The sequence below is a fragment of the Geospiza fortis genome, unplaced genomic scaffold (assembly GCF_000277835.1).
Source record: "Geospiza fortis unplaced genomic scaffold, GeoFor_1.0 scaffold461, whole genome shotgun sequence".
In the NCBI taxonomy this organism is placed as follows: Eukaryota; Metazoa; Chordata; class Aves; order Passeriformes; family Thraupidae; genus Geospiza; species Geospiza fortis.
Window position 1 is genome coordinate 49,431 of NW_005054463.1, and position 13,364 is coordinate 62,794.

The 13,364-nt window shown below is 39.6% G+C and overlaps 1 protein-coding gene across 1 annotated transcript in view; it reads right to left on the bottom strand.

Moving 5' to 3' along the window:
* KANSL1L (KAT8 regulatory NSL complex subunit 1 like) overlaps positions 1-13,364 on the bottom strand; it is a 54,937-nt gene that overhangs the window by 4,594 nt on the left and 36,979 nt on the right. Inside the window, exons 6-11 of the mRNA XM_031062775.1 lie at positions 12,072-12,238; positions 9,491-9,600; positions 8,966-9,100; positions 6,564-6,688; positions 5,622-5,746; positions 4,768-4,822 (exon numbers count right to left, since the gene is read on the bottom strand). Of these exons, the coding sequence (XP_030918635.1) occupies positions 4,768-4,822; positions 5,622-5,746; positions 6,564-6,688; positions 8,966-9,100; positions 9,491-9,600; positions 12,072-12,238 (717 nt within the window). The remainder of the gene's footprint in view (positions 1-4,767; positions 4,823-5,621; positions 5,747-6,563; positions 6,689-8,965; positions 9,101-9,490; positions 9,601-12,071; positions 12,239-13,364) is intronic.

Sequence of the window (13,364 nt, forward strand, 5' to 3'; positions counted from 1 at the left end):
TATTTCTTACCCAGTGGTTTGCATGATCCCAGGTACAGCTTAAACCAATCCTAATGCAAGTACTTTACCTGCTCTAGTAAAACAAGAGTCAGATTTTTAGGTAAAAGATTGCATCCACACTTTCACTGTGAAAGCACCATCCATGTTTCTCTGATGGCAACACACCAGAAGTTTGTTCCTTAGCCAGGGCTGGCTGAGGAGCACTTTGCTGCTCCTCCCCCTCGCTCCCCTGATGGCAGGGGAGTTCTTGGCTGGATCCCTCCAGCACAGCTCACTGTTGTTTCAAAGTGCTCCAAACCATTCAAAGTTCACCTAAAAAGCTGAGATTGGCAGGAGCATTTGAGTGCTGCAGCCATGGATTTTATGCCAGCTAGTCCCAACTCAAAAGCTGAGAAATTCTTGGAAAGAACAATTCCTGGTCATAGGAGCTGTGAAGCTGCACTGCCAGATCAGTCCTAGACAAGAATTATACTAATAATTGGGGGGGTCATGAAAATAAACTGCCTTTTCTTTTTCTAAAGCAAAATCCTCAGTGATGTTGTACAAGTAACACCAACTGAGCCTAAAAAATAGAGAAGCAAATGCACTGTGCTTCCTGCAGTGCCAGGGAGTGCCATAGAGACCCTGGCAGGGCTCCACTTGCTGTGTTTCTGTGGAAGCCATCCCCAGACCAAGTCTCCCAGCACTGATGTGGTTCACAGCCATTAGGGGTACAATTCAAAGTATCACAACCTATCAGTGTGATCCCAAAGGCTTCATTTTGATTGGAATCAGACGCAGAACTGTGGCTGCCCAGGTCCTCCTCAGCCCAGCACTTGACAGGAAGCTTCAGGCAAACAGGCTGCTTAGTTTGCTCATCTCATCACTCCCTGCTGAAGGCTCCTTCATTGCTTTTATTTATTTATGTTAAACACAAACCACTTTGTTAGATGCTGGTTTCCTTTCATACAAGAGAACTTAATGGGCTTCCTCCTCTCTCTGAAATTCACCAGCTCTGTCACTTGGAGAGCATCCAAACAGGGCTACATCCCAGTTCACATTCTGTCTTTCCAACGTCAGTGATGTATAGCATGAAAGTGAGAATTTTATGAACTACAGAAGTGCTATTCCCTTGGGGGAAATTCAGGGTTTTTCTGTGCTCAGATTTCCTTTGAAGTGGAAACAAAAGATAATTTAGAAAGAAAAACTTAGGAATTTGAAAATACTTTTCTTAGCAAATTGCCAAAACTTTTCATGCTGGGAAGAGATTTCATTTTTAACAAGTTTCCATTCAAAAATCAAAGTCCATGTTCCTCTCCAAGTGAAGAGTTTTGAAAAATACAGAAATAAGCCTTGTTTGTTTTCCATAGCTGGTGATAGCATATTTAACCACTTGTTTATTTAAAAAGAGTTCCACCCTATTCTTTTGAACAGCACATTTTCTTATTTAAAAATTATTATCTGTTCTACGGATAAAAATTTCATGACATCAGAATAAAAGGTCTCTACTTGGTTCACTACAGCCTCTGCCACTCCCAGCATTTCCTCCAACAACTTTAGATTCATTTAAAGTTCTGTAGCAGGAGAAATGTGGTGGCTTTTCCCCACTAAGGTTAGTTTGAAAAAGGACAAAAGAAGTGCCATTCCTCAGTGGATGGATCTGGCAGGGATGTTGAGGGAAAAGGCTGTGGGGAAGGCCTGTTTGCGAGGCATGTCTAATGATTTCACTCACAGAAAACTAAGCTTTGGATTCCCCCATGACACTGCAACACACTGTGCAATAATGTTGAATAGCACGAGGAATATTTCTGAAAGGTTCTCAAAACAACAAAATCTGTGTTTCACTCTTTGGCTCCACAGGAAACTCTGAGTCAGAGGCCATGAAAACACTTATGCAAAACTAATTGCACAAGGAATTATTCCAAAGAATTTTTCATTACTAAAACAACTACAAAATAAACTTGAAAGTTACAGCTGAGCCTTTCCAGAAGCTTTGACTTGGATAAAACAAATTAAAACCAAAACAAAACAGGAAAACCTGTGCCACACCCTCCCATGCCTTAAAGCAATAACACTGCAAATTCATACATGCAAACCAGGAAACTCAAATGTTCTGACTCCAGAAAGTATTTTTAGAGCAAGTAATGGAGCAGACATAGATAGCAGATTAACTTTTGCATTGCCAATGTTGTTCTTATAAAATTTCCTTACAGAAACAAAAAAGCAGCCATAAAAGGTAAGCTTTTTGTTCTCCAAGGCACAATGAATAGGCCTGATTCCCAGAAAGTGCTCAGTTCCCATCCTTGGAAGTGTCGCTCACGTGGAGCATGACAAATTGGGGACCTCACATCTATCTGTAACTTTGTAAATGCTGGATGCAGGTTTATTGCATGGACATGAGTTGTTGCATAAATGAAGAAGACAAAGACAAAGAATAAAACAACAAAGACAGTGAAGATGAAGAAGAAAAAAGTTATCCAGTGGCAGAAATCCCTGACTACTGCTTGACACAAGGACAACTCTGAAGTTTCAAATTTAGCTATGCAGAAGATAGAGAAGTAAAGAAACTATTATGTAGTACCACAAAAAAAAAATTTAAATCATTTCCAACCACCACAGACTTTGAAATGCAGTGAAATAGAGAAAAAGAGCATTTTATATAAAAGCAGGAAGTATTTGCCTTCCCTTGTGTTATGTGAATGACCTGCTGAAGCTTGCCTGCTTGAAGGAATTTCAAGAGTGTCAGAGCATGAGTGCAGGTGATGGTGCTGTTTCCTCATGCCTTTTTACAAGCTTACTCAGTAGCAAATGTAACTCAACTCAAAGCTAGAGGAGGTTGAAGAATTATGATCGATCACCTTTTCTCAGTACTCTGAAAAAGATCCAAACTAATTATAATTAACAGGATCCCAAAAGAAAGGGGGGAATTGGCAAAAGATGATTTACACAAACAAGACCATTAGCATTTTTCTCTGTCTGACATCTCTCCCCCTCATTCCAGACAGTGGCTGACAGATGATACAGAAGCAGTGGGCCACAGCAGGAGACAAAGCTGCTGCATTGTTAACTCAAGTAATTTCCTGGCCAGAGGATGAATCATACAGGATTGAGAGTCATGCCAAACACAAAAGGACTGGGTGGGCTACTAATTCAGACATTAGCCCATGAGCTTCTGAGAGAAACCCTGAAGTCTCTTCAGCAAAATACACTAAAAACACAAGACAAATCATCTCTATGGGATCTGAAATCTAAACAAGAAATCCACAGATTCCATGCAAGCTCCGTGAAGCCCTGAATGCACTGTGAAATTCTTCACTCCCCCCAGACACCAGGATGGAGACAGCAATGAACAGTAGATGCTCAAGGGACAGAGTGCCCTTGCTGCCTTCATTAGTCATTCTCCAAATGGTTTAATTAAATATCCTTGCAGGAGAGTTCTCCTGTGTGTGGAATTTGACCTTCTTGGTACAAAGGAAGGACAGGCATGTTTCCTGCTAGCTGGGAGGGTACCAACCCAGAAGTCAGTGGGTGCAAGTGACATCAATCTGACCACAGACTTCCCAGGAATTTCTCAATTGCTCATTGGAAAAGGCAGGAACAGAGTAAGCTTTTCTCTTCCTTCTAACCCAAGAGTATGCTGCCAGGTAAGTGCAACTACACCAGGTAAGGAATTGGGACCATGATGTTCTCCTAAAGGAAGGGTTATGGAGCAGGTAGCTACAGACCTATAAACCTCTGAGGAAGTTGTGCCTTTGTGGAGAGCATATTTTCTACCCCAGGGGAGTGACATAATGATTTGTTTACTGAGTTTAATGTAGCCTTCTGCACTGGTACCTAAACGCCATCTTTTTCTACTGCTATAGCAACTAAACCTCTGCTGTAGAGATTCTCTCAAATAGCAGCTCAAGAACAGATACTGTGGATACAGGCAGGAATACAAGTCCTACAGTTACAATTGGTGATAGTGGCAGACACTGGAGGGTGATTAAAGATGTCCAAAAGACAGAAAAACTGACAGATTTCTGGAAAAGAAGCCACAAAAAGATTGGAAGGACAGAAAATCAGCCTAGAGACCAGACTTGCTGGCACATTCACCACAAGGTTAGGAAATGCCTCAAACCCCTGATTAGGGGAGAAAGGGACCCCCAGCTGCAAAGTCCATGGACATTCCCTGAAGAAAAAGGAAGATTCTTATGTCTGGAGGAAGCAAAAACCAGTCCATGATGTGCAAACTTAGCTCAACAGGCAGGCAGGAAATGCTGAAGGTTATGTTGTTCCTGACAATGCAGAAAAGTTTGTTCCCAACAGGAGGCTTGCAGAAAAACAAACACTAAAAAGAAAACTTGCTGGACCCACAGGCAAGATTGCTGATTACCAAAGAGCAAATGCCATGGGAAGTGGCCTTGGAAGGAGAGGATGAGAGGGAGGGACAGCACTGGTGGCCCCAGGAGACACACACTGGGACAGGCAGCATTACAGTGCTCAGGAGCAGGGGGGCAGAGCCTGACCCAAGGGACCCTTCAGGAGCACTGACTGCAGCAGCAAGGGGCAGAAGAGCCACACAAACAAAGGACAAGGAATATTAATGGCATACTTCCATTTCTATCTTCCACTGTAGGGACAAGACACATTTTCACAATTTGATACTTAATACTTTATTTTTGAAACTTGAAACTTACTGGGATTTGTATGAAGTCAAGTGTTTTCAGACAGTATGTACCAATTACCCCAATTATATATTGTATCTACTTTAAATAAATCTAGTGGTTTAATTAAAATACAGCCTACCTCTTCTTCATCTGTTTGAGATTTTTCTAAAGGTTGAAGTTCAACAACTCTCCAGCTAGAAATAAGACAAGGAAAATCAAATTAAGTTTAAGGTTCTGAAATTTATATTTTCCTTTCCCAATAAAATATCTAACCTTTCCTTTTCCTAACACAGTCTTTAAGATATCCAATACAGTTTTAATAATAGTTTTCAACTTAAAAGACAATAAAAAGCAAATATATATTATGGATTTAAAATACAGAACAAGTACATTTAGCACTTCAGGTAATGTGCTACTAAGACACTGAAGTAATCAAAGGAGATAAATTACACTGGTTTTGAAATCTAAAGATGTTCTCTTTCTAAAACAAAGGAGAAAAAGGTCTCTAGAATCATGGATGGTAGGCCTACAATGTATGGAAAGAAATAAGCTTATTCTACTGTATCAGAATGGCTAAATTAAAAAAAAAAAAGCTAAATCCATTTCTTCAGTTCACAGAAAATAGTTTACTACTTTCTTATGAACACACAAAAAAAGACAGCTATCTCCAAAAAACAGTTCAAGAGCTTGTTAGCCTTAGGGTTTATTAAAGACCATAACTACAATTAAGATGATATAAATCCACTTCTACTTTTAGCCAGTCTGTGCATCTGCCACATCCCTGTGCGTACATCAGACTATTTCTCCTGTGCTATCAGCTGTCCAGTCTTCCCACCACTTTGGTCACTTTGAAATGCACAGATAAAAACCCAAGGGCATGAAAAGATCATCTTTAATAATATAACATTTTCTAACTCCATGTAAATTATATTCTTAGGTTATGTTCTCATGTTCATTTTCATGTCTTTGCAATTCAAGAGGTTGTGAACAAACCTTGGAGTAAGGATTTCTTTGTACTGTAGTTTCTCCAGCTTTGAGGGTGCCACCAGTGACATGGGAATAACAATGTTGTCTATATCATAGGAGCTCTCACTTCTCAACCTCCTCCTGGAGTTATGCTGAATAATAAAATCAACACAAAAGGATCACCTCAAATCATAGGAAATACATTTTAGCAGATAAACATTAGAACCTCACAAGGAGAAAGCCTGAAATTTAATGGAAACAGAATATTCTTAAGTGCTCATTTATGTGTTCTTTGATAATGATTGACTCCAGGGAATAAAGGAGTGTGTGTTGTGTAAATGGTGTGGGATGCACATTTAAACTCAACTCTGCATTAAAACATGACAACTCACAGAGCACCAGTATAGCACTAGGCTTAGCATAACCATGGGACCTGAATCTGAACATTGTTGTGAATTTTCCATTAATTTCAGTAAAATAGTGTGTTTCAGTACACTGAGCCAGAGTTCTGCTGCTCCTCAGTAAATTATATACCAGGGACTTTGCCTGTATTTCTGCACAAAGGCTTGTAAATAGGGAAACTGAGAGTTAGCAAGTTTTGGGACTCTATTTGCACCATGAGGCCATTTTATATAGCTGCATTGAGAAAAAAAGGTCACAAGTGCCCTAGTGTAAAACTGGGAACATAAATCACAGTGTATTTAATGAAATTTGGGGGGAAAAAAGGTACAATGCCAATAAATCAAATTTACACTCCAGTTATATGATCTGCAAAACTCTTTTATAAACAAGTACACATACTCAATCTGGAATAAATAAGTTAAGGTAATCCACTTAATTCACTGTAAAAATGCTCTGCACTGTCACATGACAGTAAATCATATGTAAAAGACATGTGGCTTTGGACTATTAATTTGCACAGCTCCCTGTTGATATTTCAGTTGAGACAGTGACACATTTTGGGTTTACCTGTGATGAAGTGCTGTGAGTGGGCCGGGACATGGCACTGACACTGCTTGTGGGAGTGAAACTGCTGTGGGACTCAGGCTCTGCATGTTGGAAGGAGAACGTCTCAAACCGAGCGCTACTTTCGCCTGTCATAAAAAACAGCGATAAACAAGACATACTGCCTGTTGGCTATTAGACTGCAGACATTTTTCCACACAGTAACAGTAAAGTCATTTCTAGAAGCCCACAGTGAGCCACTTACAATTTACTGGATACTAAAAAAAGCTATCTAAATAAACATTTGCTATTCATCCTGCCATTGCTGTTCCACAAAACTCATCCCTCTTGTTCTACGAAGGATTTCTTCTCATGGAAACAGCTTCATATGGGCAAATCCTGACTCTTTTTCTCAAGAGCTGTCGTAAACTACACACAGAGCAAATACAATCTGACTTAGATTCCCTCTGTTCCTCAGCAGCAGTTGGGGTGCATCTCATGAGTTCTCTCTGGCTGTTTCTTCCTTAATAAATGATAAAACTGGCAGCAAGTCTAACAAACAAAATCAGTTTAGATCTCCAAACCAATAGCTGTTTCTTCTGATTCACTGCTCCAGACAAACTGTAATTCCTGGTTATTCCCATTCAGTCCCAGTATAAGCAGCATTTAGAGGGATTCAAAATTTACCCATCTGTTCTGCTTTTCTTCTACCTAATTTCCAGTAGGAAAGGAGAACTCAGACTTAATATACCAATGAAAAAAAAAAAAAAGAATTAGTATATTCCAATATGGAAAAAGAGGAACTACCATCTCCCAGGCAGCTCTGCAACTCCCTGGCACACAGCTTTTATTTTTGGCCTTGTTCATTAGGCTGACCTTCCTCATGGATAATTTCTCCTAGACAGAGCCCAAATTAGGAATAAATATGTAGTACTACACCCATAGCACTAATAAGCTAGAACTTGTGCTCCTCCTCATGAATGCACCACAGAACAGTTTTCTGGCACTGGGATGATCCTCATGATAAAAGATTGCTTTTTTGGTTCCATTTATAAAAACCCTAAATACTATTGTCAGAAGACTAATGGTAACTTCAAAAGGTTTACAGCAAGATATTTTCTCTCTTTTTAGTGCTCCCAAGTAACTCCAGCTGTTGATCTCCGTGTTCCTGACTACACTTTGGGAAACTGAGGAACACTGTGTCAGCATCCACCTCTTGGGGGCCAGCAAGTGGAGCAGGTGGCATGGAAAACAGGATCACTGGTGGTGAAAGGAGATAGGGCACAGCACCCCCTTGGACACAGGCACAGAGGGCAAGAGGAGGCTGTACAGCACCAGGGGAAGGATTCAAAGGATAACCCTCACCTAAATCCAAAGCAGTTTTCAGTGTGCCCCCACACAGCTTTTACTCTCTCTTAAGACTTTCGAATTGATTGGGTGGTGGTCTTGCTTTGGGGTTGTGGATTGTGGGTTTTGGGGTTTGTTTTAATCCTAGATAATAATTTTTTATTAATTCATCTCTGCAGTAATTCCTGTATCTCCACCTCTAGTGAAAGATTACAGTTTTGACTGGATATGCACCACCAGTTAATTTTTCCACAATGTTAACTGATCATTTATACCTTTGCATTCTTTCCTAATTGAAATTTTAAACTAATATGCCTTTGCTCAGTGACTTACTTTCTTCAAATGTCTTGTGAAGAATTTTGCCAAAGGTTTTCCAAAAGTTACATAAATGAATCTGTAACAGAATCTGTTAGGCTTTACATTCTAACAGCCTGGAGAGGTAAGATGCCATTTATCTTTACAGTGGTATGTTAATTTTTGTATCACATTATTCTACAGAACTTTTAGGGCACTTCCTATTAACTTACCAATTGCTGAAGTAGAGATTCAGTGGCTTAAAACAGAACAGTAACAAGGGTAAAAACACAGGCTAAAACTGGCTATTCACAAGTCCTCTTAAAAGTCTGGAAGGGATCCAGAACCACAAATGACAGTACACAACAAATGAAATATAGTGGACAAAGATGCCAGGAATAGTAAATGTTTCATTAGGCACATGATGTAACAGATAACTTTGCAATGTTTGTTTCATTGACTACTATTAAAAAAACCCTTTTGTACTAAGAATGACACCCAGTATTAGAAGAACATAGTTGAACTGCTGAGCAGTTTCCTTTAAGAGTACTCCACAAATAAAATACAGCAGCTTGTCTCATTCTGTATGTACACTTAAGAAGAAAGATGATTACTATGCTTTAAAATAGCAAATTATTTTCATGGTGTTCTAAGTCTGTTTCTTTCTAAGTTTCATAACAGTATCCTTTTTGGAGACAACTTTTAATTCTCAGAGCCCAGTGATAGTCATACAGTACATATTTTAAAAGATGTAGCAGTCTCTTGCAGTGCTATTTTTCTCTTACCTACTGCTGTCTCACTTAGATGCCTTTTCTTTCTTCCTTCTGACAGTTGGTCAGGTGCTCCTAACACCAACTGAGATTTGGAATTAGACAAACAGCCACTGCTCCACTGTTTGACAGAAACATGTGCATTGTAGTCTGTAAGAGAAAAAGCATGTATCAAGTTGAGAAATTACTTTTCATCAGTACAATTTACAGGAAATCTCAACTGCTGAACTATTTATAATAGTCCCAAACTTCTGTCAGGAATCCAAATAGTAACAGGACTGAAGTCAGGCACCTGGTCCAAATTTCCCCCACTTGTAGTATCCCCCTACAGCTCTGGTGGGATCATCTCAGTGCAATTAGGGAGAACCTGACACTGTGCTCTGAGAAGAGATTTCTCTTCCACCTAAAGCCATATTTAGTTGCCTTCTCTGATAACCTGCTTTGTGACAAGTTTATAAACTGAACCTCTTCATGGCAGAAAATACTGACAAATGAATGAAAAACAGCCTTGCAAATGCTAAAACATTTTGCTTTACATACCATTGTCAGCAGATACTTTGAACTCCCCTCCCAAAGATGAGGTATCAGCAGGTTCTCCTTTGATGTCATCCTTCTTTAATAATGTTTCAAAGTATATGTGAAGAGGAATTCTAATAAAAAAAACCAGAAATCCAGAAGAATAGAGACTGTATTAGAAAGATGGCAACCTCTGAGCCAATGAATTATCCATCAAAACTAGAGCATTGATTCACCCATCACATTCAACATAATCTGTGAGCAATATTGCTAAGGACTGAAACAGACTCTGGAGGTATTGAGTGAGAATAGGACTGGGGTCTCCCCTCTTGACCAGATGCTGCACAAAACCCAGCAAAGCAGAGAGCACTCAGTGCACTTCTGTAATGTGAAGAGGCTTTGGTTCAATCTTTTGGGTACAAGTCATTAATGCTTTTGGAATTTGTTATTGCTGGGAGCCTATAGGTATTCTCAAGGTAAATTCCCTCTCTGTCTCCCTGGAAAAGTCTATAGCAGGGCAATGTAATTCATTTTCTGATAGGAGTTCTGATGCAGAATTAGCCTGCTGTTATGTTGAAGCAATACTGCAACCACTGACATATCTTTAGTCAAGATCCATGGTAATTTGAAAACTGTGAAAGAAACTTAGACATAGGGACAATTATGCCTCTAAAAGAGAGTACACTAGTGAGCCAGTCTCACTGCACTGTTTACTAGATTTTCTGCAAATTATGGTTCAACTTTAAAGCAAACCACATGAAAAACTAAGGTTGAATCTTGAATTTGAATCCCTTCTTGCACACACACAAAAAAATCAAACTCCCAGAGTTCCAAAATAAAGCAATGTATTTTTAACCTACAGAGAAAATGAATGCAAAACCCTTTTCTTTTACTCTGCTGACAATTTTTATATATAAAGAGGTAGGCACAGCACAAGCAGTATTTTAAGAGAAGTCATTGCTCTGGAAGGAGATAACCAAGAAAACTGCAAAGAAAACATGAAATGGAAGTAGGCTACAACTTGGAAAATTGCTACCATGCATTTATTCACAATAATTCTTTCACATGAAAGAAAATGTCAAATAAACAAGCTTCATGAGGAGCTAGAGACAGCAAAGTGCACAAAGCAAAGCATGAATCTAGCCTCCCTCAAATGTGAGGACTGCATTTGAGCAGGGGATAGCAGGTCTAGTACTTCTTCCCTGTCTCAACTATTATTAGCAAGGCTCCTGGAAAAGAGAGCAAATATTCCTTAAGAAATATGTTCTTGATACTGGAATGAAGCTGGAAACATTCTTTCCTCCTCCATCCTGGCAAAGTGTCCAACAGTAGCCACAGCACAGTCCAAAGCTTTTTAGGATTTTTATGATGACAAAGCTTTTTTTTGGGAAAACAAAAGCTCAGTGTTCTTGCTGCACACCCCAGTCTCCCTTAACAGGGAGGTAAGAACGAGCACAAGGGAACACAGACCTTCCTTGAACAGATGTCCACACCCCTGGGGTTCAGCTCTGCTGCCAGTCACAGGGGAAGTGATAGTGTGTAAAAGAAGTAAGATTTAGGTGGTGTTTTTCTGTCCACAACACAGTTCTGCTGACTGGGATGTTTGCTGTTGCACTCTTGGAGTGAGTGTTCCATTTCTCCTCTCTGCTCCTACAATAATCTCCTCTTTAACCCTTGCATGGGATGCAAACTGCCAGAGCTGAGGCTTTTTCTGGATTCCATGTCCACACTTGGGTCTTCTCTACAGGCCAGTGACAAGTTCTCCAAAACTGTCTTAATTAATTCCTGACTTCCTAATATAAGGCTGCACTGTCTACACTGTCATTCTGGGAAGACAGTGGGTTTGATTAAAGATTCAAGCAGTTCCATGGAAGTGCCAGCCTCATCTCTAGAATTATTTTGTGACAAAGAAGCCCTTCCCCCAAGGAACAACATAATTCCTGTACTGGTCAGTAACTATCTGGAAACAGGCTTTTCCTAAAACTAAAAAAATCCCACAAAAATTCAATCCCTTCTGCTGTATTTAGGCTGTTATTTTGAAGTCCCAAGTAGTGCCAAGTTGCACCTGCACTAATTCCAGGGCTGAGTCAGAGACAACGTTGTCTACATTCCTGTCCAAAAAGACTAAAAGATCAGATGACAAGAAACCATAAAACTTCCAAGATAATCAAAAAGGCTGACTATCACAAAAATAATTTGAAAACATAAATAAAACTTTTTAGACCTAGTCCAAAGGGCCTGAACAGAAAGAAAGCTGCTTATGAAAACAGTACAACTGTGCTATGGTAGTGTGTTGGCAAATGCACCATCTCTAAAGGACTGACCCTGACCGAATTAGACACACCATGAAACACCCAAGCACACCTTTTTTCATGACCAGTCTTTCCAGGCTGTAAGCACATTGCTGGTATGAGAAACCTAGAAGGTGTGTTTTTCAAAAGTCAGGATCAAGGCAAGATTTTAATTTAGTCTAAACTCATGTATTTTGACAGTGTGAAGTTCTCTGTTAAGAGAACTAAGTCCTAAAAATCATTGAAAAGACAAGTTATTCCACAACTTGTACAGCTGTCACAAGCACAAGCACTCTGTTAAGTCATGGCACTACTTACCTGAAGGGAATGATAAGACTGGATGGAAGGAAGAGTCCAGCTCTTGCACATAATCTAGGATTTTAGATTCTGTGCTGTACTCACTGCTGCTGAAAGTGGAGGCTGGCACCACACATGGCAACTGAGCTTTATATGGAAAGGAGGCATCTCTAGATGGAAAAGTCTGCAAGAATACACAGAAATAAAGGTTAACTTTTTCTTTACTCGTGTCTTTCAAATTAGAGAAGAGGGGGAAAATCCAAAAAACCAACAACTCAGTGAGTGACACACTTTAATATGTGAATAGGAAGAATATTCCAACAATCTCCAGATAGTGTAAATATGACTTACCTTCACTTACTAAGGACAACAGTGCACGACACAAAGAATACAAACTGCTCCTTCAATTAGGGCCAGGAAACAGCTGTCAAAGCTTTCAGATAAAATGTAACTGTTTCCAATAATTCTTTTATCTATCCAAACAAACAAACACCCCCTAAAATTTGATTCCAGGATAACAGGCATGATATAAATGCACAAACAAACTTAACACCAGACTAAATAGAAGGGTCTCTATTCATTTATCCCCTTAGTAAGATTCTTAACATCAGTATCTTTAGGCACCTTGAGCACACACATTTTAATGCAAGAAACTATACTGAACATTTTGAGCACACTGTGTACTTAGACAAACCAAAAAGGCAAAGTCTTTACCTTGCTATAATTTAAATATCAGATAAGCAACAGAAAGAAGACATCCAGCAATAAATACAGAGAGGGATGCATTAAGAACTGATTAATAGGTAGTAACAGGAATTACTAGAAAAAGGAAAGGTGCTATGAAAGATTCATTTAGCTGCTTGGCTGCAAAGCTTGTTTAAGTATGGAAGGTAAAATGATGGATGGCACAGAACTAGTAGATGGAAGGTAGGAGGACTGAGGCAAAAGGCAGGGTGAAAATGGGCAGGAATAAGCAGCAGAGTGCAGGCTACAGACTGAGCTCTGAAAGACAGAAGGAAAGAATTAAATGTGATGACACAAGACAGCAGCAAATAGTGGTCAGTGCTTCAGAATGTACTACAAAAATTACTTCAGGGAAATAATGTGGCATAAGCTGCTTTCTTACTGGATACTCGTGGTAGTAACCCCAAAGATACTGACACTTTTAAAGGCTTCTATAGGTTTTTGATATTTTGCCAAATGCTGCAGATCTGCTAATGGGAATGAAGAGAAAGGGACACTGGAGTACTTAGGGGAATCTCAAGCCTATCACTGCACCAACAATCACAATTATCAACCCCTGGGAAAGA